General features: G+C 41.8%; 1 protein-coding gene across 2 annotated transcripts; it reads right to left on the bottom strand.

Moving 5' to 3' along the window:
* Positions 1 to 95: 95 nt before the first annotated feature.
* cyfip2 (cytoplasmic FMR1 interacting protein 2) lies at positions 96 to 27,132 on the bottom strand. Of its 2 annotated transcripts, none has more exons than XM_015004314.2 (30): positions 26,415 to 27,132; positions 19,673 to 19,822; positions 19,498 to 19,587; positions 18,124 to 18,201; positions 17,533 to 17,634; positions 16,572 to 16,753; positions 16,346 to 16,442; positions 14,498 to 14,626; positions 13,800 to 13,904; positions 13,585 to 13,673; positions 13,188 to 13,425; positions 12,838 to 12,990; positions 11,988 to 12,127; positions 11,723 to 11,870; positions 11,308 to 11,461; positions 11,024 to 11,180; positions 10,840 to 10,936; positions 10,681 to 10,757; positions 10,495 to 10,603; positions 10,300 to 10,419; positions 10,021 to 10,220; positions 9,850 to 9,937; positions 9,608 to 9,751; positions 9,357 to 9,447; positions 6,824 to 6,954; positions 4,715 to 4,787; positions 4,500 to 4,594; positions 4,115 to 4,353; positions 2,733 to 2,880; positions 96 to 1,825 (listed from the first exon to the last, which is right to left on the bottom strand). In XM_015004314.2, the coding sequence occupies exons 2-30, from the start codon at positions 19,787 to 19,789 to the stop codon at positions 1,658 to 1,660; spliced, it is 3,759 nt and encodes a 1,252-aa protein (XP_014859800.1). In that variant the 5' UTR covers positions 19,790 to 19,822; positions 26,415 to 27,132; the 3' UTR covers positions 96 to 1,657. The 2 variants fall into 2 exon arrangements, with proteins under 2 accessions (XP_014859800.1, XP_087865867.1); XM_088009741.1 differs by lacking the exon at positions 26,415 to 27,132 and adding an exon at positions 21,365 to 22,471.
* Positions 27,133 to 27,323: the final 191 nt, after the last annotated feature.

The following is a 27,323-nucleotide window of genomic DNA, read 5'->3' as shown; positions in this document are numbered from 1 at the left end:
TGTCTCAACATTTTTCCAAAGCAAAGACAAATGTCAGTGTCATATTTTCTGACATGTAAAGCCATACAGAATAACAAAGCACACTTAAAGATAGCTTAAGTTAAACATTTTTATTTCATGGAAATACAACATAAGTTCAAATCCTTTGCAGGACCATTGTTGTACACTTTATATTCCTTTATCAATTTTTTTTTGTTGTCGTTTTACTTCAAAACATTTTCACTTGTACAACCATATCATAAACAAAGCCTCATGTCACAAATGGAGCCACCGATGACAATAAATTACATCTGCCATGCTGAAGTTTAGACATGATACATTGGTACCTTAATTTTTAACTAGATTAACCTTTAAATGAACAATAAGTTGAATAAATAGAATAAAAAGACACTGGCTTTTACAAAAGAAACTTTCTTCTGTCAAAACGGAGCAGAATCAGATCACATGGCTGTTTGAGAAGTGGTCGTTCTGAATCATTTGTCTTATTTCCTTTATATGAAACAAAAGTGGGAATTTGCATATTTTAATAACACTGCTAAGGTAAACCAAAAGTTCAACAATAGTAAATACTGACTCTATATAGAAGACTGCCCTTTAATTCAGTTTTAGTTAAGATTTTTTTTTTCCTTTAATGTAACAGAGTATTTAATGCGTCTGCTCATCCACTCACACTTAAAACAGGTTGATTTTCATACAGCCTCGAGGTATTTATCTGGTCTTGTTTCTTCAGTAATTTTTCATTAAAAAAACACAAACCTTTTTTTTTTTTTCAGATGAATATCTCTTTTCAAAATTGCAAATAATATCACCAAGTTCATTTACAGAATATAAAAAAATCTTTCCGACTAACAAAGGAAGGGGTTAAAATAACAATTGAGGTTTCCAGTCAATAGCAGATAGGCAAGTATTATACCAAGAATGTGTCAACTAAAAATATTAATAACAGTTTTAAAACAAGGACTATTACGACACTCAACACTTCACTTTTCTTTTTCTTTTTTTTCTCCAAACAGTGAAATTTTACAGTGAAACTTGCAGCAAACAAAGCTGGATTGTTAGGAGGCAAAGGTGAATACTGCAAATCAAAGAAGGCAGGCAAAGTGTGAAAGGAGTAATGATTGGGTCGATCAGAACAATCCCGGTAGACACCGTGAGACGGACGCAGACAGATGAGCGAATGGATAAAAACCGGTTTAGTTCAGCAATCTAGTTTTAATAAGCACTGCGTTTAAATTTCATTGCAGATTTTCTTTTTGTTTCAGATTCAGTTCATTTATTTATTTTTTTACTTTAATCCATCCAATACGTCGGTGGTCCAATGCAAAACTCAGCAGCTGAAATAACAGAAGGCATGCATGAATCCGAGAGCGAGAGCCACGCAAAAAAAATGAACCTAAAATTAAATAAAAAAATTAAAAAGATGCGAATGTACAGTTCAACCTCTGCTCTGGTCCACTTCACCTCAGCACGTAAAGACAGTCGCATTTTAACTTAAACAGATGGATTTGTCAGTGGATTCTTAAAGCTGCTGCGGCGAGGCAGAGATTAGCATCACAGCTAAAGGAGGGAATGTATGCGTGTGTGTCGGTGCGTATGCGAGAGAGTATGTTTTTAGAGTATGTCTGTGTGTGCACTATCTTTTCAAGGCTCTTCCTTTTCAACAGGTGGTAGCTAGGGACTGGTGTATAGGGGGCTGGAAACAGCGAACGTGTTCCACAGTGGAGCTGTCCGTCTCCACCGCCTTCATGTACTTGTTGAGGATGGCGAATATCTCATTGTTGAGGATCTGGTACTTTCTGATGCGGTCTGCCATCTTCTTCAGTGGCTGCAGAGGAAAACAATGAAGCACAAGTGGTGGTCTTGATTAATAAAGCATTTTTATATCCCTTGGAATTTTTTTTTTGCTTTTCGTCACTAATAATGGGGGAAAATTGGAGGATTTTCAAAAACTACATATCTTTTTTTTTTACAATCCAAGTTAAATGTTTTTGAGAATTCGCTAGGTGTTTAAATATGAAGTCAGAGGAAACGCAGAGATGAAATAAGTTTTTTAAAAGTAAAACTGGATTTCCTCAGACATATCAAGCTATAAGTCAGGCTTCAAGAGGGTGAGAGAGAGAGCAATACTTTGATCAAGTAACAGGAAGGCTGTAAAAGTTGCTCTTTTTATGTTCTGAGCGGTTCAGGCTAGATTTGGAAATTCTGGCAGCCTTGGAAATAAAATTAAGGTAAGTATCTGTAGACACGTGGAGACTGACGGCGATGTAATGCCAGCAGGGCTAATCGCTAATGTAAGATGCTAAAGCTAATGTGAAGGAAGTTAAGAACATTTGCCTACGTGTTACTAAGATGCTGATCTCTTGCACGTCTTCTCTGTTGTTATTATAAAAAAGCTGAAGGTTACCAACATTAAGACAAGAAAAAAAAAAAAAACATTCTCACTGTTTTTCTTTTATAATACAGCATAATTTATAACACAGCTATTAAGTAGGAATCCCAGGCAGCTAAAATTACTCTTTGGTGGTTTAATGATTTGCAAACCCCATTACAAGGCGGGGAATTTTATTTTATGTTTGCAATTTTACGTGATACATCACAACTACGAGGAGAATAATAGTGAAGAGAATTGTAAAGGACACATGAAATAAAAAAAAATTCCAACTAATAAAATCTGAAAAGTACAGTGTGCATTTCCATGCCCCCCTCCAACGCCGTGGACGGCGCGCACTCACCACATTCTTGATGATCTCGTCTTTGCCGTCCTGCCTCTGGACTTTGAGCAGGTGGTAGCAGAAGTCGAAGAGGTCGAAGCGGCGCTGCTGTCCGAGCAGCACAATGATGGCGCAGCCCGCCCAGTTCAGCCCGTCCCCGAAGCACTGCCTGCAAGGGAAAGGCGCACGCAAAACACAAGATGAGTTTTCCGCAAACCAGTGCGACCCCGAGTGGGTGCAAACCGTGTTAACAGTATCTCGCCTCTGAGCCTGACAGTGGCCTATGAATAAAAATATTTCGCCGGCATTTCTGCATTGACCGGTCTGAACGGATTTTCGAAGGCCTGTTTGAACACATCCGCTCGCCTCGGGCTGATCCGCTCTCTGATGCGCATCAGTCAGTACTTTACTTTCTCTATCTGACAAAACAGACCAAAGAAAGCACATAACTGAAGGAAAGAAGGAGGAAAAATGCATCAAAAACAAAAGTGGCTCTAAAAACACTCATTCTCAGCACAGCCTGAGACCCGTCTTCCTAACCTGGCACGCCAGATGGTTTGTTATAGTAGTTCACCATCTGGGGAGCTGGAGCTCTTTGTACAAGGACAGACATTTTAATCGCAGTAGTTAAGGATGTCTGGTATCATTTAGATTACAGAGCAACATACCAGTGCTTAGACTATTAGTCTGAGTTAATGAGTGCCATGCAAAAAGCTTCTTCGGACCACCTCGGTTTTATAAAGCTAAGCAAAAAAGTGTTACATTCTTAATCGTATAGCAGAAGCATGTTCTCTCAACATACAGCAACACACTGCTTCACAGCTAACATAGTTGGGTTTAAAAGTTCCAGGTTAACTTATTATAAATTTAAGCTGTTTTTTTTTTTTTTTTTTTACATCTTCAAAAAAATACAAGTGTGCTTTCTTTTTTTAGAGACAAGATGTTGTTGTAACCGTCACAGGATTTGGCGGAGCAAGAAGACAGCTTGTTAAAACGAAATCCCACTTCTGGAGCAATGAAGATATCCAGCTAAAATCTAACTGAAGAATTATATCAAGACATATCATGAAAAAGAAAAACAAATGTAATTAAATGTAATTAAAAAAAAATGTAATAAAAAAAAAGTAATATAGATTTTAAACAATTTATGTAGACACTATTATCAGAGCCTTTTCTTCCAAACAGAAGATGTTGTCTGGACCTCTGCTCCTGCTTTGTGTACAAACAGCAGGCCGACTGCCATGTCAGCGTGAAAAACCAGGCCCTTACTCTTTATTGCAACAACTTCTACCGTTAAAAGTTCCTTCACATTATCACAATTAGCAGCTTGCGCTCCTGACAGCTCCCACCTGGAAGCAAAACTCTTCAAAGTGCCGCGCAGATGTCGGCCAGATGCTACTCACTCCGCTGTGAACTCGTGCGTGCCGACGGGGATGCAGTAGACGAACTGCATGGCGCTCCACAGGCGATGGAACTCCATGCACTCGTCCACGTGCATCACGCCGTTGGTGGGCGGGGGCCCGCGCCACACGGCGTCCTGCAGGAAGCTGCGAATGCGCGTCAGGATGACCTCGAACATGGAGAGGCCGCAGCAGAGGCGCTCTTTGGTCAGCAGGTCCCCCTCCCTCGCGATGGCTATTTGCTGGAGTTTAAAAAGCGAAGAACACGTTTTTTGTTTTGGGTTTTTTATTTCTAAAAAATGGATGGAAATTCACATATTTGTAGAAAAAAAAATAGATAGATAAAACTTATTTAGTTTCAGCGCAGCCATAAAGGGATTACACTGACCTGAGGAGTTCCCAGCCTCTCGATGAGAGGCACAAGGTGGAGAGGCGCGTACTTCGCTTCCAGCCTCTTCATCCTCACCTCCAGTCGCTCTCCCTCTGCGTGTCACAGAGAACCGGACAGTTACAGAACCAGCAGAGCTCCGAGTGGGCAGCCACACACTGCAGGAGTAATCTCCCAAAATTTGGAAACCGTGAGCCATCCGAAGTTCAGTCTACCTTTGATGTAGACTCTGGGAAGAATGTTCTGGAAGGGGGCGGCATGAAGCAGGTCACACACTTCCTCCTGGGACTAAGGGTCAAGCAAAATGTAACGGGAAACTTTTAAGCCACAAATTAAACTCACTTTGCTTTACTGACAGCCTTACCCTGCATCCAGACAGCCAACTTTTTTTTTAATGTATTTTAGTTTAACTAAATTATTAATATATACTACATGTGGACATTTTTTTTTCAATAACTCATGTCTCTGCAGTCAGGCTATTTGATAATGTATATGCTTTATTTTTAGAGAATTACGAGTTTGTATCTCTGTGCAGTGACCGATGTAATGCCAAAATGACTGATTATTTTCTTGAAATACTTTTTATTGAAAACACACAGACAGAATTGCAAGTCCAAATTGCTCTTCTCTAGTTTTATCTTTGTGAAAGGCCATAAGAGACTAAGGGCGTTTTCATGAGGGCAGACTCGTTTTGATTGGGGACCAACATTGAAACATTTACTATACGTTCAACTGGCGCAATTTGCTTTCGACCTCCATCTCGCCTGCGGTGGCGCTACAAGAGGAACTGCTGACAAAAATGACATGAAAACCTCTAAAGACGACATGAGCGCAACTTCCCTCTTCACAAGATGGAAACAAAAATGTGGCGGCGTCATATTTTAGAGGTATTAGGATTTCTTTACGGTCTTTAGCAAAAGACCACAGCCTATGATTCCAGCTAGCGCCAGGCTCTCGCGTTTATTTTGGTTGTATTTACCCGTAAACGCCCTGTGCTATTGTCCACTTTCTGCTTATTGTTCGTTTCCGGTTTTGGCAAAAGTAGACTCGTACACATTTGATAGCAGGGGTGCCAATATTTGTGGCACAGGTCATTTTGTAAAAAAAAATAAATAAATACTTTTTGGTGTTGTACTCAGTGTCTTGCTCAGAGGTTTTTATGTTGTTGTTTTTTGTTTGTTTTTTTTATAGTGGTTCTTGGGACAGCGCCACCACAGGCGAGAGGGTGAACAGGGTTTTTCAGTTGGTTCAGCTCATTTGACACAGTGCGGTGCGAAACCGAACCCCACCAGCTGAAAATTTAACACCCGTTGCAATTTTGTTCCTCGGTCAAACCGAGTCTATACTGAAAACACCCTAAAAAGCTGCAATTTTTAACCACTAAATGAATATAGAATGATTTATCGTGATACTCGATGTGAGGTTATGCGACAACACTAAAGTGAAGGTGATTGTTAGTGACGGCAATTAAACTAAATGCGACAAAGTGACATCTTGTAGCGGATGAGACGAGAGTCATGCAACGATGAGAATCAGACACCCACACAAACAAACCGACTCGCTCGGATGTGATCCAAAGCAACACACACACACACACACACACTGAGTCAGTGCAGTCACACAGAAATGGTGAAATCATACTGAGAAAAACATGAGTAACAAGGCATGAAAGGAGTCAAACTTAAGGTAATTCGGAAATAAAACCAAAGAATTAAAACACAAGTCTGAGTCAACAACCAACCAGAAGAATGGAGTCACCTCCTCCATGGAAGACAAAGACATTGAGATTTTAAGTTTTGTGATTATAAGCCCGTTTGCAAGGACAAACAAGGTCGTGATGCATGCCCTAAACATTTTCACTTTGTCGTAGATTATGAAAATCTCAGTCCTTTTTTTTTTCCATGGCTGATTGGAGATGGAAGTTGTATATGTGCAATAAAATGAATCAAATTAATTAATTAATATGTTAAAAAAATAATAAGTGATTAAAAAAAAAATTAAACAAAAATGGTCTCTATGTTATTTTAATATCAACAAAATCTAAATCCTTACCACCTGCAGTAGTTGCCAGCGTGTAATGAAAAATAGAGTTGTGTTTAAGACAAAAAAAAAAAACATCATCAAAGATCAAACACTAAACACACCCACAAGCCTGACAGTTTTCGATCGCATCGTTTGATTTACACGGAGACAGTCGAGGCTATAAACTGAGCAGAAACCTCCAGGCGCCCGGCGCAGGTAATCACAAGAAGGGTCGGGGAGAGAAGGCGAGGAAGTCGTTACAGCAGATTAGCTAGAGGGAGACGGCGGCGGAAAGGCCTCACCAGAGCTTGCTCGATGAGCAGGCAGAAGAGGATGGCATTCCCGACCTCCCTCAAGCTCTGGAAGACGTCCGTCTTCAGCTCGGCGTATTCAATGATGTCCTTGAGCTGGTGGTGGAAGAACTCCAGGATGCCTTGAAATGGCAGGAGAGAGAAAATAAATTCACGAAACCTTTAGGAAATCAGAATTAACAGAGGTATTACATTTCTTTTTTTTGGTTTGTTTTTTTGCCTTACTGTCACACCGACATTTTTTTTTAGATAAGTTTATCAAATATGTCAATAGACAGAAAACTGCAAAATCAAAAAAACAAAACAAAAAAACAATCTCTATACTTATTACAAACGAGCGAAAAAGAAATTACCTCAAAAACCCCCATACCCGGTCGTGCCACACTCGGCGGTAACAACTGACATGAAGGATTTGCGACACCTTAGAAAAGAGTCTTTCATATCGTTGTGAAAGATTTCTAGTCAGCTCTTTAAATTGTCTCTGATTCCATCCCACATATGGCCAGTTTGTTCATTTCTTTTTCCTAATGTCAAATCATGAACTCTGATCTGAACAGAGACATTGTTCTGGGTTCCTTCGGGACATCCTGGATGAGTTACCAGACTGAGACGGCTCTTCACTCATCTATGCTTTTGTCCAACTTGTGGCACTTTTGGTGTGTTGTACACCCAAAGCCTTACAAATCGCTTCAAAACTTCTTCCAAAATTATATATACTTCAATTACTTTGTTATTCATCTCTTGCTGAATTTTTATTTTTTATGCATCAAGTTGTAGCGAATTGATTTTCTTTTCAAGTCTTTTAACCTACTTATGTTATAGGCTGGCTCTATTTAACAGACGTGTTGATCCTGCAGATCCAAATCAAAACCTATGACTAATTAAAGATAATTTCAGGTTTTGTTTGAAAACTTTTTTTTTCTCTCTTAACTGAAATCACCACTGAAAAACTGCATTTTGAATTTGGTCCATTTATCTTTGTCTCCGTTATTTATTTTCGTCTGAAATATTGAAGTGGGACTAAAAGAGAAAAATAGAAGAAATATCTAAGGGGCAAAATATGTTTTTGGGATTTTTTTTGCAGCGCCATATATTACTCGACACTGTACGGTTTCTAATCATGATGTGTGTAATGTAACCTCACCAGCCGGCTGTTAATCAGGTATTTCTGGGTTAAATCGGGGTGATGTCAACCGGTTCGTATGGCTGTTCTGACCCACATTTAGAGAGGTAAGTTCAAGTTCAGAAGCTCAAGGTAAGGAACATCAGTAATCTACAGATTACTAAATCCTTGTACGGATAATCCCATCTGACTGACATCTGCACTATAAGTCTGGATAAAGACATGGAAGCAGGTCAGGAATAATACTGAGAGGTAACACCAGGAGATGTTGAGTAACACATTCTTAGTGAGCATATGCATATGGTTTTGTGCTGAACAAATAAGACTAAATTCATTTTTACTCCAATGGATGTTATGTTTTGTCAAAGTTGCGACCAAGTCTCACGAGAGTATCACCTGAACAGCAAATTCTGTCATACTTTGGGGCCAAATCCTTATATTTAGATTAGATCACAATCAACCTTTTCTGTCTGTAAAAGCAGGTTTCAAAGTGAATTCATCTGACACTTTGAACTTCAGAGGCAGGCCTTGGGTCTTTACAAAATCAGAGTATCACAGAGACATTGTTCTGGGTTTTGTCGGGACATCCTGGATGATGTCCGCATGTGTGGTGATGACGTATCACAATCCAGTCACTGGGAGGGGCGGCTAGCTCTCGAGACGTCAGCAGCCAAACCGTCAAGGTAGCTGTGGATGTTGGTTACGCAAAAGTAGGTGGCCGAGACAATGAGACACCATGAGTGAACAAGAGAGCGTCTGACGGCAGCAGGAGTGTTTTACCTATCATCATCTGCTATATGTGTAGCGTTAGCTGCAGTGGCGTCTAACAGCTAAACAAGTTGGAGTGAGACGACAATACAGCCTTATAGGGTTCAAGTAGCATGTGCCTTTGGAATAAACGTTTGACAACTACGCTACTACATTTATACAATTTAACTCTCAACAGTAAACCACCTTATTATATATGTAGAAAATTAAGACTTTCAGCTGCTTCCATTCACTGGCCGCACGTTTCACAAGAAAACCATGCATTAGATTTATAAAGCTTTAAAGCGTCCCGTTTTCATTGCTTATTTGAAGTTTGTTTACCTCTGACACTTGGGAATACTTGCGGGTGTGCAAAGTTGTAGTTATGCAACAAATTATTCAATTTTGCTGTGGAAAGAAACTAAGGATAAAACTTTCTTTTTCTTTTTTTTAAATTTTTGTAATTGTCCGCCGCAAACAATCTGTTTAAGAAAGTTTTCATAAAACTGAAGTTGTGTCTGTGACGACACAGAGTCCCACTCCCTGTTGACAAGCAAGCGCACACGCCTCCCCCTGATGGGGTGGTGCCCTGGACGGCGAGCCACATCGCCCTCATCAAAAACCGCCCCACTGGCTGCAGCTAATTCAGCTCACCTGGGGAGCCGTACTCATGGCGTGGCAGACGGCAGATCTTGGGCATGACTTCTATCAAAGTTTTTACATATTGCAGGATGGTGCCCTGTAACTGCAAAGTGACAAGAGGAGATTTATAGACGACGTCAGGCAAACGAATGGAGAGAGTGCACAGAAAGAAGAGAGAGTAATAAGTTTTAGAACCCAGAACATTGAGGGGGAAGAGATGTGTTTGTAAGTGTGGAGAAAAAAAAACAATTAAGATAAAATACCAGGCTTTTGACAATCTTGAGTAGCTCCTCCATCACCACAGCGATGCCTTGGTAACCAAGGAGGCGGCAGATGGTCTTAAAATGAGGCGGGCCGACAAAGTTTCTATAGGAGCTGTATATGTGGGAGTAGGCAATGTTCAGAGGCTGAGGAAAAAAGCAAAGAAAGAGAGAGACAAAAGACAATGTAAGTCTCAGCTAGTTTCTTCTAAACGCAGCCAAAACAAAACGGAACGTCAACCTACCTTGGACCCATACAGGTAATAAGGCTGCACATTGGCTGGCTTGTCTCTTTGAGGCTCCTGGGTGAAGGGAATAGCTGTGCGTACAAAGCTGAGAGGAGAGGGGGAAAAAAAGTTAAACACCGAGAGGTGGAAGCCAATAAGAAATCTGAAGAGATCTACGAGTAAACCGACCGGTTCGTGGATCCGTTGTAGCAGTAGTTCGGGAGGAAATCAAAGTTGAGCTCCCAGAAGACGTGGAGCGTGATTCGTCCGTAGGGGGCCGAAACGTTGTGGTTGGCCTCGCGGAACATGGCGTCGAAGCTGTCCAGGGTCATGTGCTTGGACAGCAGCCGGTGGGTCAGCCTGTTGATCTCCAGCAGCCACTCCAACTCCTGGCCAGGTGTTACGGGAGCGGCGTGAGAAGGCATGATGCAAGAGGAGCAACGAGCAAACTTCTCTCAGCGTTCTTACCACTATGGATGTGAGGTCCTCACTCTCAAAGCGGCTGATGGCATGGTCTAGCGACTTGTACATGGCGGCTGAGATCCTCTGGGTGATCAGGCGGTTCAGATCAATCGATCGACCCAAAAGCTGAAAGATGCACAGTCAAACCGGTAAATCGGGTCCACCGACGTGAGAGCAAAGCATCTTTGGTTTTCCGTGTACCTGCACGTGTCTCTGCTTGAGCAGTGTCTCGTAGCGGTTCGACGGCGGGTACGGAATGATGACGCCGTAGTTTTTACACTCCGCCCTGAAGCGCTTGTCTAGGAGGACACTGTGGAGAAGACCTAAATGTATTTAGGGGAAGCCTACAAAGATTGTCGGATCTTTAGGAAGTGCTGTTGATAATACCTTCCGGCCATTGCTTTGTAGTAGGCAAATATCTGGTCTGCCAACTTGTACACAAACTGATCAAAGCAGAGGTTTACCTAAGAAGAGGCAACAGTCAGTGAACGTTTGGAGTCTTGACCGACTTGTCTGGATTTAGCTCTTTTTGCCGTTGTCCCTTACCTCAGCTTCGATTTCGTCGTACAGGAACTGCTTCTTGAACTTGGTCAGAGCGTAGTAGCCACTGTCGTTGTACAAGTCCAGAGGATACAGAACGTATCTAGAAGAGGAAGGAGTTGAAGTTGTTATTACCGGCTCACTTCCAAAGGACAGGCTGAGGCTGAGTGCAACAGTGAGCTCGTCTTACTCCATCATGGAGGGCTCCTTGGTCTCCAGGATGTGGTCGGTCAGGATCCAGGGCATGGACATCTCGATGGGGAACTGGATTCTGCGGCCCATGGTGAGCTCCAGGAAGAACTCCCTGAACCACAGCTGGGAGAGGTCGCAGCACTGCTGCAGGGCCTCTGACGACAGAACAGAGAGGGGTTACTAAATGCTGGCCGAAAAAAAAAAAACTTTTGGCGGGAACTTTGTCAAAAATATAAAAGAATATATGACCTGAAATAATGTCCATACTGTGCTTTAACTCACCGCTGAAGTTCAGCAAGTGTGTGAAGAAGAAGGAATGCTTGTGGAAGTCCTCTATGGCCACCACGATGGGTCCGTCAAGGCTGCTGCGAAGAGTTTTCTTAGATCCACTCTTGTCAGCTATTAATGACTCCAGCATGGTGCGTACCATGTAGAGCTGCAAAAAATTAAAATAAATAAACACACATTTTTTAAAAATATGTCCAACTATGTTTTTTTTCCCTCTTGATTTAGAGAAAAAGCTCGTTTTGTCTTCTGCCATGCAGTTCTTTGAGGAATTCCCAAATTGGGCCAAGAATAATCTAGCAAGTGACATCCTACATCCTACTGATCTTTTGAGAATACTTTGTCTCATCGTAGGGTAGAGCCAGCAGATAAAGACGTTCCAAATAAATTAATAGGGACGAATCTTCTTTACCTGTGTACTGGAGGGTCCCACTGCTCGACGAGGCACCTTGATGTCAAAACCTCCCTTTGGGTCTTTCTCTCCCCTCAGGCAGGGGTCGTTTGGAGGCTCTCTTCCTCCCTCCCAGTCACAGACAGTCTTTCGAATGGCCTGCAGGACACTACGGAGAAGAGGAAAAAATAAAAAAAAAGGAATTGGTGCAGGTAGAACGGTTTCTTTGCTGAATTATTGTTCGGCGACATTAGAAGAGGTATTGATTTTGTCGTTTTTCAGGAACCTGATGAGAACATTCTTCTTCTTGCGTACGGCCTGGCGCAGAGGCTCCCTGAGGGTGACCTGAGCGAAGTCCTGCAGAGCCGCGTAGATTGTGTTCCTGATGGCCTGGTTGAAGACGGACTCCATGCGACCCATCAGAACCTGCACAGTACAAGACACAGAGTAATGCTTTGATTTTAATTAAGAATTAAACTGAAACATGCAGAATACCAGCTGTTTGTGTGTGAAATTAGCTTGTATGTGACAGCTGGTTTTTACGAAAGATCTACTCAGAGAGGACAAACAAAAATGTTTTTTTCGTAATATTTTTGTTTGTATGCCTTGAAAGACAGCGCATCGCAAAAAAGCTCCCAGCAAAACCGGTTGCTTTGTGGTTGCAACTCAACAAATTGTAAAAACATTCAATGGAGATGAATGGTTTCGCAAGGCACTTTTTATAGCAGGGATCTGGTTTAAAAAGGGCCAGATCCCTTTATACGTTTTTTCCTTACGTATAAAGAAAAACTTAAAACTTTCTCAAAAAGATGATGGCTACATTTTCTTATTTTTGATGGCTACATTTTTCTTGTGTTGTTGATAGTTGCATAGTTTCCAGCAAGACAAATAGGTCTAAAGAAAAATGACTGGTGCTTATAGTGTTGGTCTGTTATAGAAATTAAATGCATTCATTCCACGGGGGGAAAAAATAGCAAAAACATGCATGTGTTATGAGATCTATTTTTAAATCTTTTCTTCATCATTTTTAGTTTTTCAGTTCTAAGCTGCAGAAGGTCCAAAGAGCCAGTTGTGTCTCCTGAACTGCAGGTTGCAGACCCCTGACTGGCTTACAGATATGATTTCCAAACATTTACCTGCAGCCCTTTGATCATGGCGATAACCTCGACCAGGGCAAACTTCTCCTCGCTGGTGTAGTTGTAGCGCGTGGCTCGCTCGTACTCCTCCGCCGTGCCGGGACAGTCCTTGTTGCAGAACTTGTCCGTGGGATGCACCAGCTTCCAGGAGTACTGCGGGAGACAAAACCGTGTTTTTGTCAAAGCTGGAAAGATCAATGGTAAAAAAAAAAAAAACACCAAAACGAAGCTAAAGTCTCAAAATCCACACATATCGACATTTGGGTAAAAAAAAAAAAAAAAAAAAAAGCGATTCTCTCTGCCTGCAGCGGAACACGCCATCGATCCCCCTCCCCTGGTTCTTCACTCACGACTTCCATGACGTGCGTGCTCCACTTGGACAGCAGCTGCAGGCCCCTCAGAGCCAGGTCGAACAGCTCCCTGTACTCCTCGTCCGACTTCTGGCTGTCCAGGCCCGAGCCCGTCACCACCTCGCTGTTGCTGTAGCGTGCCAACTCCGAGATGAAGCGGATGTGGTCGTCCCTGATCTGCACCATCTGCTCGCACAGGTTGTACTGCGGCGAGATGCTGCTCTGGGTGCACGTCCACCTGGGCACGGGGCGCGCAAGTGTGTGTGTGTGTGTGTGTGTGTGTGTGTAGGGGGTCGGGGGGGGAAGGTTCAGGAAAAGCGAGAGCAGATGGGATTTTTGAACGAGGCCGACGGGAAGCTGCAACTTTTGCCTCGTTTGGTCGGCGGTGCGGTCTTACCTGGACTTGTTTTCTTCGTAGTGAGCGCTCGTCTCTATGTAGCGTGACAACTCGATCTGCATGTCTCCAAACAGAGGCACGACTTGAAGCTGAGTAAACACATCAAGTGAACATCTTACCCTCTGCCACACAGACATTTGGACATGTTTCTGCATCTCAGACGAGCTAAGCAAAAAAAAAAAAAAAAAAAGAAAAAAAACACCAAGCATTCTTACTTTGAAGAACTTGTCGATCTTGCTCAGGTTGATCCTCTTTTTGGCATCTAATTTGTAGATATTACTGACGTTCCCGTCCATCAAGTAGAGGCCAAAACCCATGACCTGGCAAACATTAGGAAGAGATGTGTTGAAAATGCAAAAAAAAAAAATCCTCAGAAGGCTTGAGATTAGATGGTTTCATTATGTTTGTTACAGGTTCGAAACAGGGCTGAAATAATTAATTGGATCAATCAATTATTGAAATAATTGTCAACTAATTTAGTAATAGATAAATTATTTACTGGAGTCTGTAGACTGAAAAACAGGCTGCAATTAAGAGCAGTAATTAAGTCAAAACTGCACAAGACACATATATCTTGCATTTAGAATAATAAAAAAATCCCCACATGGCAGTTTTAGCTCCAACTGATTCAAATCCAGTAAAACAAAGAAAAAAATCTCCTATTAAGCATCTTTTGATATCCAATTATTTAAAAAAATGGCAATAATCAAAAAAATAATCAGATTAGCCGTATGCTTGTTAAGTCGAGCAGAAAGGGCTGAGCTGGAAAATGTGGGAAAACGTGCAAAATGTGCCGCGTTTTCTTTTCATCCGATTAACCGTCAAAACAATTGAAAGAATAATCGATAATAATAGTCAATGAACTACAATAGCGGTGAGTTGCAGCCCCAGTTGGAAGCAGATGAAGAAGTACCTTTAGCAGCATGTGTTTCTCACTGGGCGTCAAATACATTTTGTTTTCGTAATAGTCCACGCAGATGTTGACGATGTCGGCCAGAAGCTCCTCGTAACCTGGAATCACCTCCAGCTGTTGGTGCAGGCACTATGGGGGGGAAAAAATAAATTAAAAAAAAAACAGCAGAAAAGGCTTCAGATGCTAAAACAACGGCTAATTCCCAGAACAGGTATTTATTTTTCTTATGCAGAAGAATTTTATTGAACTCAAAGGGGAACGGAAAAAAAAAAAAAGCACAAAAAGTTGATGCGTTTCTCATTTCGAGGAGCCTGTAAACGACCTCTGTGACATCACTGCATCGTTTTGCAAGTCCTGCTGTCTTAGAGGTCAGTCCACAGTCAAATATGTCCATAATGGCACCAGTGGACAGAATGAAAAGTAACTCATAAATATGAACCTCTTAGCGAATTATATCATTTTTTTTTTTGTTTCAGGCGAAGTTGAGATCTAAAATACATTTTGTGTTTCCTTACAGAAGGTGGCTGTTTTTAAACTTTTAGATATCCATCTGTTCTTCCCTCACCTAGTCAAAGATTTCCCCTTTCCCAGAGTGGCAACACAACCCTAAGCCTTCTTTTGCCATTTTGACATTTATCAAACCCCGAACGTTTTTAGGGACCCGTGTTTGTTCACGTGTCGATACCTGGGGGCCCCATGTACCACTTTGTCATGGCTTCTCGAATGATTTTGAAGTTTCTGAATCTGCATTTCCAGCAAACTATAAATTACCTGCCCTTGTCCTACTTGCATTCAACCTCGTTCATCCCATCATTGACCTCAAAGATGAGCCGACGCGGTCATGGATGTTCTATAGCACTTCACCCAAATTTCTACGCATGCCTCCAAGTTTTATTCGATGCTTAAGTTTATTGAATTCAGATATTATTATTCCAAATCCCAAATATTGTTCAACAGACACTATTTATTTCCACTCTTGTACGGCTGAGCGTGGCTGGAGGGAAAGTAAAAACTAATTTAACATAGATTTATTTTTCCAGGCCTGAACTTTTCGAATTAAATAATAAACTTCAGGAGCGAGGACCTGAAGGTTCGCCAGACCTTTTTTCTGCTTCCTTCTAGTTTCGAGGCAGAGGATAACTTGGTTTGCGGAGCGCTGTTTAATTTTCAGACCTGTTACCGTGCAGAGCACAAATATGAGGTCCTCCTTTATCTGCTTTCTATCGCCAGTGGGTTTCGACATTATTAAGTTTAAGTTTTAGCAGGACAGACAGACGGTTTATTATTATGACAGATTTAAATAAAGATAGTTTATTTCCCCCCCCCTCATTCGGAGTACGCTGTAGGCCCAAAGTTTCTGCAAAAACACAAAATGTTACCGAGTATTTTTTGTCCAAAAGGTTAGCATACTGGAAATAAGACAAAATTAACTTGCAAGTAAATTTTCAGCAAGCTACAGCAGCTTGTTTTGAATCAGTAATTGCTTAATATTGATTTTTTTTTTTTAAGTACTAGTTCCACTGAGAGATTATTTCACTTATTACATGGCAAAAATATTGTTAAAAGAGAAAAATACCTGCCAGTGGATCCAATACTTTGTTTATTGATATTAAATAATTCTGGACTTAAAACAAGCTCCAATATTTTGTTGAAAAATGTCTTGTAAGTTAAGTTTTTTGTTTGTTTGTTTGTTTTATAAAGTGTAGTGATATATTTCCACTAGAAATTAGGCCAAAAATACTTGGTGAGATGTTATGTTCTTGTTGAACAACAAAATTTCTTTTGCACCAAAACCACAGTTGTTTTTTTTTTTTAAAGCAACATCCAGAAGATGATGAATAAACTAACCTGAGTGATCCTGTTGTGGTTGGCTAAAAACATGGAGAGGTTCTGGGACTCCTGGATGGACTGAGGGTCGGCCATCTTCCTCAAGAACTGAGCTGCCCTTAAGTCACAGCAAGAGAGAACAACATCGTGTTTTTGTTTTTTTTTTGTTTGTTTTTTTGGGGGGGGGGGGGTTTAACCGAAAGGAAAACCACGGCTGACATAAAGACAGCTACACGTCAGACGGTACCGTTTGTAGGCAGAGTGATCGTTCTTCACGCTACACTTCATGTTCTTGAGTTCGTCCAGCACCGCGAACATGTTGATAAATTTCCCCAGCGTGAGCAGGTAGGCCTCCGACACGAAGTCTTTCCTCCGCTCGGCGTGGCACAGACGCTTCACCTCGCTGCAGAAGCGCTCTATGGCTTTCCGCTGCGAAAACACAAGACACCAATCAGCCTGCGTCCCGAAGGGGAGTTTGAACTTCAACATGCATTCGGTTTGAATTCTGCACACCATCCCAAAAATAACGCTTTTATTTTGAAACGGCAGCGGCGGCTGCGGTAGCTCCGTTAGTGCTGTGTTCAGTACTGCAGGCTGATGCTAAAAAGAGCCACTGACGGAGTCTATTGACTTTTAAGAATATATCAAGCTCTAAATAAGGACTGCACAATGCAACATAATCACAATATCAGTCTGCGGAACAATTATACTGCCAAGGACAGTTTGGAAAGCAATATTTTCCATTTATTGACAACGCTGCTGAATGCACACTTTAAATGCTAATAACTGCAGCAGAGTCCAACACAGACGATCATCCCCGAGAGGCTAAAAAGTCACAGAGAGCGTGGAATGCAATATTATGACAATCTAGTTTTCATTACTGTGCTCTGTTTGTCTAGAACAGATTGCATTTCTGGCATGCCGCGTTTTATTGTTCGGTGGCAACGACGGATGCTACCAGCAGTTGATAAAAACCCTATTTGGGTGTGGAACTGCTTACACTTGTGTGCTGTTTTTTTTTTTTTTTTTAAATCTGCAAAAAGGTGAGGCCACCCCTGATCTGGATCAATCTGTAAAAGTATCCGTTCAAAAGAACTCTCTTTAATTACTATTTTGATACATTTGGGAGACACTTTCCCTTTAAATCATTAGCGACGCCAACTCCACTGTCCTTTATTGGTTCATGTGAACATCAGCCTCTAACTCACCTGGAAGTACATGAACTTCATGAGCTTGGTCACTTCCGGCTCCAGCACCTCCACCGTTTTCTCATAGATCTCCACTCTGTTGGGCTGCTCGTTGCATTTCACCTAACACACACAAGATGGCGCCATTATTCAAGCTGGGCTTCAGAGTTCAGGTAAGCAGCTAGCTTTAAATCTAAAAACTGAACAAAACTATACTCTAATGAACATTATTTAAACATTTACATTTGTTTTTTTTATTCCCTGTGATTAAAATACAATCATATTCAAATTTAATAATGTCTTTCATCTTTTAAGTATCCGTAAACCGTGTTGAGGTGTTTTCTTAACAGAAGATAATACACCGGTTTTCAAAACCTCGGTTTCCAAAATATGTTAAGATTAGTCCAGGGATCATAGCTGGCAACTAAGTTTCTGATTCAGCCACCAAATGGTGTAAAGTGTGAAAGGTGAACGCCCATGTTGCATGTTCTCCGACATGATTTCATAATGTTTTGAGCACAGCAATATGTGCTTTGTTTTTTTATTTTTGCAGACAGTTGTGGTTCTGGTGATTCATCGTGTGAAGTGAGCTCACTTTCTTTCTTTTCTTACCTGGGGAATGGCTCTGGAACAGCTTCTCCAGGTGTAAAGCATCACTGCGTATTCATGTCCTTCCTCCAGCATCTCGTTCTGCACAAACAGAGGAAAAAGAAAAAGAAAGAGCAAATATAATTTAATACAAAGCAACTACACAGTCACTTCTGATGAAATAAAATCGTTAAGTCTCTGTTTACACTGCCTTGCAAAAATATCCATACTCTTATTTATTTATTTAAATAGAAATCTGAAGTTTTCCCATTTGCTGTGCGATCATAAACCACATCCCGTTGGCGTATCACATAAAATCCAGACTAAATGCGTTGTTTTTTGTGATTCTACGTTTAACTGTTTGTCTGCAAAGCTACCAAGCAACTTGGCATTATGTCAAACCCATCAGCTGAGTCACTTGTTCCCATTCGTAATGAATATTTTAACAGGGTTAGATCGCTTCCTCTCTTAAAAATACGTGGGTTTTCCCGTCCTGACAGTCTTCAACCTCATTTCCACTTCCTGATCAAGCAAGTAAAGTTAAATAAAGCTCCACTTCTCTCCTCGTTGCTAGTCAAATCACGTTCCCCACTCTTTCGGCAATTGGGAAGGGAGGGGAGAGAGCCTTAGCGGTCCGTTGCACTACTGATTCACCAACTTGTGAGTGGGAAGTGCGTCTCTGTGAGCGTCTGTGTGTTTTTGTGCATGTGTGTTCTGCCACAGGATGAGGCAAAGGAGGCCAAACGTCCCAAATGATGGTCGGTTCACGTAAAACAAGGCTCCCTTTACGAGCGTGAGGCCGTTTTTACACAGAGGGCTTTGTGAACAGGAACAGAAACTACTAAATGTGGAGCACAGTTATTTTAATATTTGTAAAGAAATAAGGCTACCAGCAGGTCAGGACCTGTTTTTGTTATTACAGGGTCTCTGTAGGTTTCAACAAATAAAATTTAAGACTTTTTAATGCCACTTTAAATGAAATTTAAGTCAGAAAAAAACTGTCAATTTGAGGAATAGTTGGGGGAACTTCCTGCATTACAATCAAGCATAACAAAAACTGTGAATGCAGCTTTGTGCCCACGATTGAGGGAAAAAAGCTAGCTAGCTGGGGTATATTAGCAGCTGGTTGCCGTTAGCCTCAACCGCTTCGAGTCACAGAAAGATGTTTGCGTGCAACTCAAACTTTTACCTAACAGAAAAGTCCCACAAAAAAAAAAAAAAAAGTCATACCAGAACAAAATTTAGGACCTGTGACTAACAAATTTAAGGCCAACATACATTTTCTTAATGAATTTAAGACGTTTTAAGGCCTAAACATTAGACACATAAATCTCAGACTTCTTAAGGCTGCGTGGACACCCTATGTTATTCTCTTTGAAGCAGAACACTTAAACTCACCATGCTGGAGTGGACTGTGGCTTGCTCTATGTAACGGGCGATGCCGGTCACAAAGGCATTCCTGTCTTCGAAGTTGGTGTCAAAGTTAGCCTGCAGAAAAGGAGACAACAGAGTCGAGTTAGACACGGTATGAAGCAGCAGGAGGATCAGGGTGAGAACTAGTCGAGGGGAGTACCTGGTACATGATGGAGGAGGGGGGAGGTTCGATGCATGGCTGCTGGTCCGGCAGAGGCAGCTCCTCCAGCAGGTCCACGTTGGACAGAGCATCCTCCAACGTCACGTGGGTTGTCATGGTAACAAGGCGTCACTCAAACAACACCTAGGTCTGAGAGGGAAACACTGCAGTAGGTATATGAGCGGACTGCATTGGGGAAGCAGATGTACTTTAAAGCAAGTGCGTAAAGTCAAGGTGGACTTCAGGTGGAGCATCGCGTCGCAGTCGGGATTTTTTTACTCGTCCAATTTTTGTTGTAAATTGTAATTCAACCTGGATAAAATCCACCCACCAGAAAGCAAACTTCCACACTCTGAAACCTCTGGTGACTTTATTGTCAAAAAGTAAGAGTCTGCCTTTGCTAGGAAAAACACAGAGAGAGGTGATTTTGTAATGCTACCCGCACCAATCAGTTTCCAATACAAGATTCTCCGGCCAATTTGACATGCCATTTCTCATCTGCTGGTCTTCAATTTAAAATCTGAGTAAAACAGTGTTGAACAGCAACTACTCTCTCACACATGACATGCAGTGCGCTCCTAATATGGAAAAAAAAAATAATGATGGCTCATGGGAAAAAGGGTAGGAAAGTAGATTTTGATTAATAAATCAAGTTGAATCAATTTTTTTTTAATATTTGCCCACAAATCTACAAAAAACATATACATTTTATATTCAAGACAGAAAAAGAAACTTGATGTTTCATCAAGAGCTTCACAAGTGGAATAGTTTTAGCTTCAAACGGTTCAAATTCATCACCTTTCGCAATTTGGTTATTAGTTGGTTAATAGAAAAAACAGTCAAAGGATTAAACTGACTAACTGCACTGATGTTAAGTCAAGCAAAAAGGGTTGAGGTGTGCACATAGCTCCATACGCTGCTACAAATCTAAAGAAATGCTATGCTGTTGCAATTTAGACAGTAGAATGTTAATTTTCTTATTTAAAAGTTTAACTGAGTTGCTTATTTGCATCATTTAATGTCTTTCTAATATCATATAAAGGAGGATTATGTGGCTTAATGAAAATTCAGCAGAACGTGCCAATTTTTTTTTTTATCAGATTAATCAATTAATCATCAAACTTAAACTTAATTTATTGTAATTGCACAAAGACATAAGGGAAATTGGCATCACATGACCTCCGGAGCGCACACACACACACACACAGACACACACACACACACACACAAATAAATAAATAAAAAATGCTGATTGGTTGATTGCTAAGACAATTGTTAGGTCTAGTAAACAGTGGAGATCAGAAACTACTGGCCAATCTGATCAGCCTGTCTCTATTTAGAATCCATATCAAAATTAGTCAAAAGTCTCTCATCCACCACAATGTTTACTGATTAGTTCACTTCCTGCGTCTCATCCTCCTTCTGATAAGGAAGGGGAAAATTGTAGGTTATATTTGGAAGACTATCAAAAGCGCAAATGATTAAAAATCTAAATCAAGAGCAAGAAACCTCAGGGGTTTGGTTACGAAATAAAATAAGCAAAACAAATAAGAGGTGCTCGCTGGCACGTTGTACAAAAAGAAGGAAAAGCTCTACTGACACCAAGCGCTTCTGAAATAAACCAACTTAACAGCAGTTCTAAGTATTGCTTTATAAACACACAAAGATAAAAACGCACATCCGCTGCTCAACCTGTTTAAAACGAGACGGGAGGCATTTGATTGACGGATCAAAAGGACAACAATATCCCCGTTCTGAAGATATGCAGAGACGACGCTTCTCAGTCACACAAGATTTCCCCCTGACATGTCTAGACGGCTTCATTTCCTTTCTGTGAGACGTTCACGCTCTGCACAGACCTGCAGCTCTGTCTGTTCATCCTGCACCTGCGCCCCTTCCTCCCTGACTCTACGGCAACACCAGGCAAACACGCAGGGGCAGCGAGAAAAGGGGAAGAGGCCCCTCGCCGTTTCCTTTTTTTGCCTGCCCGTTGGGCTCGCGCGCTCAAAGAAAGTCCTTCTTAAAATGCCAGGAACTGGAAATGTCAATAATCTGACAGAGGCGAGGGAGGCTCTGACAGTGAATGACATTTGAACGCACCCATCGCACAAAGCTCGTCAGAGCCGCTGACAAATGTGGGGGGTTTTTTCTTCTTTATTTTTGAAACCCTTAGCAAGCTGCGTTTCTGTCACCTAAAGTAAATATTGAGTATTATATAAATATGGAAATATAACCATGTCTTCACACAGCTATACTTAACTCTTAGCATCTACAAAACCAAAGTACAACAACAAAAATTGTCATACTGGCAATCATCCCACATTTATCACATGTTACTGTGTTTTTTTTTTTTTTTGCCTGACTGAGCAGACAGTGCTGATAATCAGCTTAATATTCAAGGCCGGGGACGGCACAAAGAGAGCCACAGGGTCAGGAGGTAAACCACAAAGAAACAAAAAAAAAAAAAAGCGGAAGAGAAAAAAAAAAGAAAAAAAAAAGATCAAAGTCAGCCGACAAGCAACTTTTACAGTACCCGAAAAATATTCAAGAATGTCTTTTGATGAGTTTCTTAACGAGAATATTACATCACACTGTGGCCCACGTTGTTGTCGGTCGCGCCCTTATTGTGCACGCCTGCGAATGATCGGCAAGCGAAGCTAATGGGAGGTAGGTGGAGTTTCCTGTCAAGTCAAACTGTCAGACCTCACAAACACAAAGGGTAAAACGCCAAAGTAAACCACGTGGTTCAGAGCCAAAAAACCAGATGACTGAGTCACTCAAGTACCAGTGGGACAGAGGCGCTCATCTGCATCAAGATTAGGCCCAGCATTATAGGGATGTGAGCAAACTTCTATGTCTTCATTTTATCTTTTTTATCACACAAAAACAAGATAAATGTCTGTGTGTGAATGTGACTTCATAGTTTAAAGGAGCACAGTTGATGTCGAGGTTATCACCATCGAGCTTATTCTGCTTGGTCCTATTGGTCTATTGATTATTGGTTTGGACGACTAAAGTCTGAGCAAATTGACAGTTTATCCATTTCACAAACGAATGCCTTTGCGGTCTGTTGGAGATCTACACAGACCGTCAACAGCTTGGGATGATCTTCTCCTCATGCTGGTCACCAGCTTGGTCGCACACTGCTGCGGGACGACATCCAGATCAATCAACACTTGTTCAGTGGGGTTGAGGGCAAGAGCGGGGGCAGGCCATTCCACCCTCCCACATTTTGAAGGTAGTCTCTAATCTCACTGTAGGAGTGAGAATTGACATCCTAGAGGATGGTGCGACTATCAAATATCAATTAAGAGACATTTAGATTTGTGATTTAACGCCTTGAAATTGGGCCTCCGTCTCTTTAAAAACTCCACCTTCAGGACATTGCTCCTCCATGAGCCCTTTGACAGCCCGTCTTATCGGCGTTGCACTGAGAAGTAGATTGTGTGATGAGCTCAGCTGATGCACAGCTCCACCGGGTGTTTGCTAATTGCTGCTGGCTAGTCTGTAGGAGCCGAGCGTGGGAGTCACGGGGGAGGGCTGCTCTGTAGCGTGAAAACTGCAGCTCCGAGGAGGAGCTTTGTCCTCGAAGACGGCGCTTGCCCCCACCCAGGCGTTTTTACACAGCTGAGTGGTTGCGACGGGAGATTAATGGATTTCTCACACATGCATGAAAGAATCAAGGCAAGACTCCAGGCGTATTTTTGAGGATATAACGTGAAGTCCAAAAAGGTTGTTTTTACAAAATACTCCCCCTTTAGCGCAAACAAAAAGAGACTGTCAGTGTCTTTTTAAGACTTTACAAGGTTATATTTAACTATCCACAGATTACACTAATTAAAGCATGTATCATGCAGCCAGCTAGCTCCAGGCACTATCTGTCCAGCTGACAAACAGCCTCGGTGATACCAAAGTCCCATCTGTGCTTGGGGATACAGACACAGCCTAAGACCCTGGCTTGGCTGAATAAACTTTCCCACCCTATACCAGACTGTGCTCAATAGTTAGAGTGTCTGTGAATCTCAGTGTGCATGTACATCCCTATAAAAGAAGAAGGGCCCCTTCATTCCCCTCCTGGCTCTTGGTAACAAAACTCAGCCTGCATCACGCAGGAAGGGCTAAAGCAGGCAAAGGGAAGAGCGAGTTTCTAACCAGAAATCTCACCGTCTAGATGGATGTTTAAAATGGTGTTGTAAAAGTAACACCATTTCTTCAACCGCAGACAAGCTGACACGGTTATATCAAGATATTGTGTAAGGAAATAGTAACACACACACAAAAAAAAAGACTGAATACGAGTCGGGGTGGGAAAGGAACTCCACTGTATCTTCTGGTTGGCTATTTGACAGTCATCTGCTTTGCTGGGAGAAAGTGTGTCAGTGCCAGTAGTGTCACTCCCCTTAATGGGATACCCCGCTTCGCCTCCAGGCTAGCTCTGCATATGCACACACAGTCATGTGCCAAGCAGACCGTGATCCCATCGTCTTGAAAGGAAGTGAGTATTTAAGAAAAAACCAGCAAACGATTCCTCACATCACATCAACATCTGAGTGGTGTGCAGAGTGGAAGCAGGTACAGGACTCTGGTCTGGTGTTTCACATGCCCCACTGTCACGGGAAAAACGAGCTGCGTCCCCAGGTCGTCGTGATCTGCCGTTTTCCGATCATCACTTGAGCAACGGAAATAAGCTTACCTTCCGTCACGGTCCACTTAGTAAAACTGGTATGGTGACATTAAAACACCTGATCCTCACAGTCATTTTTGCAGAAGTTTTTTTTTTTTTTTGTTCCACTTGCTATATTTACAGTAGCAGCAATAGGAACAGGAACGACTACAACCGATGATATATACACACATGTCCCCTTCCCTTTTATTTGGATTGTTTTCATATCAGTGGCATATCACTTATCCGTTTTGCTTCTCAGGTTACCTAAAATCACTAATACTAATCGTTATCAGTCATGCATGATGACTTTGAGTACAGAAATACGATGATTTGACGGCAGTCTTACATTAGATTAAAGACAAAAAAATATGTAAGTCACGCTGATTTTGATTTTAGTCAAAACGCAAAAATTAGCCCCGTTTCTGCTGAAATAACATATGGACTCAGGGGCAAATTTATTTTATAAATGCATGGACTTGGAATGGAGATCAGGTGACTCGAGGACAGATATATGTCCAGCATAAGCACTCAGGTAGATTGTGATGTTTAAACAATGTTGAATGGGTACAAAGTGTCCTAAATTATGCCAGAAAAAAATGTCCTTTGCACCATTACGCCGCCAGCATGGACACAAAGAAGGAGGAATCTATGCGTTCATGTTTTGTTTTTTTTACACCAAATTCTGGTATACCAACTATACAGAATCGTAGGGTGACGGGTTAACAATCATCACACGTTTAAAGTCACTTAAATCTCCATTCTTTGACATTCCTAAGCTCAGTTTGAGCCTCATCAAGTTTAACACCAACGCATCTGTACAGCTGAATTGAATGAGTCGCTGCAATCTAATTGGTTGTTTGACCAGCTATTATACATTTTGTTTTTTTATTCTTACAATCACTAGAGTTTTTATTATCATTAATACGATTAATACAGTTAGTCATTTTACGTGCAATGTCAATTATACTGAGCTGTTCTCAATATTATGGTTTACTATTTTCCTTGTTATTTTTTTTACCCGTTTGTGTTGCCATGACGCCCAAATATTTCCCCACTGGAATCAATAAGAAAAGCTCATGAGTGTCAGCAACATTCTTAGTATTGTTTGTTTCTAGCCATGTTTAGACATGGCTTTTTTTTTGTTTAAACAGAGCTCAAAAATACCCTTCTTGTTCTAGATAAACAGTTATATTTTTTCCATGCACCAGAATAAGCCTAGAAGTATTTGCAGCCCCTTTCTTTTTACACCAGAGCTTGTTTACAGCTCGGAGGGTTTGCATAAGAGGCAGATTCACAGTCAGACGGATGAAAAAACAAAAAAAGAAAAAGTAAAGCAGCAGCCTAGTTCACGTACGCGTTTATATGAAACGGAAGTAGGCTAGGTGAACCTTGTCTGCTCACAGGCCTGAACGTCTATCCACCGGGTGTGATGGCCCTGAAAGCATCTGCATTGTACGGCCTGGTGGTTGAAGAGATCAACCCGAGGAAGAGGAGGAGGAGGAGGAGGGTGGAGGGAACAAGCCAGAGGGACAACTGCATGCAATATTCATGAAACGATATCAAATTTAAAACGTGATCGGGAGTAGAAAATGTGCAATCGAGACATCCGGGGGACTCCGTTCGCTCGGTCTTAACGCTTCGAGCCGTTTCCAGCCCTGGAGGGTGTCGTTTTAGCCTTTACGTGCTCCATCATTCATGAGTGCACTTGCTGCACGGGATCCCTCTCCTCACCCCACCCATCTCAGTGTGAGAGCTACGATGCCGATGTAGGCTAACGGAGAGAGAGGAGAGTGGGAGGATGAGGAGGGGTCCCGTTCATGTAACCGTAAAAATCCGCGTCTCTATCTCCGCTCCGCCTGCGGGATCCGTCTAATGTTTTCCCTCCGTGCACGGAGCGGTAAGCGGCGAGAAAGAAGCAGAAAGCAAATACGAACTGAGAGGGGTTTGGAGGTGGTGGTGGAGGGGGGGTGTTGAAAAACAGCCACTCCAGTCTCCAGCCATCATCACTACCCAGCGCACATCCCCAGCAACCCCCGTTCATCTTCCTCTGCATCCATCGCTCCGTTTCTCACGTACCTGAAAATTGCATGTCCGTCTGGGCGACGAGCAGGCGGGCGGGCGGTGTCGCGGTCTGCGACGGCAAGCCGACGATTCCTGGGTTTGTGATTCTGTTCCTGCTCCTCCGTTTTCTGTGCCGATTGATGCTCTAGTTTCGCTCAGTACCAGCCCCGCTGCTAATCCACCCCACACAAAGAGCAGAAAATGGCTGCAAGTGCATATTCTTAAAGGGACAGTCACAGTGGGGTGATGGATGATGAGGGGGCCCTCAGACACGCTGATCTCGCGTTCTCGCTCTCGTTTGTGGGAACATTTTGTTTTCAACGCGTTAAAAAAAAAAAAAATTAAGTTTGACTGTTTGAACATTTGTTAAAGAGGAAATTAAGACACGTTTCCCTCCCCGCAGCCCCCCTTACTGGTTCACACTCTCCTCTAGTTGGTTTTGGCTTGTGGTTACCTACTTCAATTTAGAAGTAGATTTAACACTAAAGGTTTTACGGTGTTACTGATGTCCGAAGTTGAATCAACATTGTATGGAACCTGGAGCAGAAGTGACATTTGTTTCTGACTGTTAACTCATACCTAACGCCCTCTGATCGTCTTCTGTTAGATGCAATTAAAATGGGGATAACTTTCACCTTCTGCCGGCTACGAAAATTAGAAAGAAAATTAGAAAATAAAAATAAACATGTAAATCCAAAAAAAGTGCCCAAACAAACCAGGCATCTCCTCTTTCAAAGAGAAATTGGGATTAAGACAGCGCTTTAGATCCAAAGTGCATTTTTCTCACACATAAAGTTAATATATGACATATTTATTGTAATGTTGATTATGTACATAGTATTATTATATACAATGTATATTGCTGCAGTTTGGTGATTGTGTGTCAATAAACATTGTATATTAAGATTTTATTTATACAGAAAC

Source organism: Poecilia mexicana, unplaced genomic scaffold, assembly GCF_051168715.1.
Source record: "Poecilia mexicana isolate PSO_F unplaced genomic scaffold, ASM5116871v1 scaffold_10, whole genome shotgun sequence".
NCBI classification, from domain to species: Eukaryota; Metazoa; Chordata; class Actinopteri; order Cyprinodontiformes; family Poeciliidae; genus Poecilia; species Poecilia mexicana.
The sequence above is the reverse complement of the archived record's forward strand: the minus strand, read 5'-3'. Positions and strand labels throughout refer to the sequence as shown.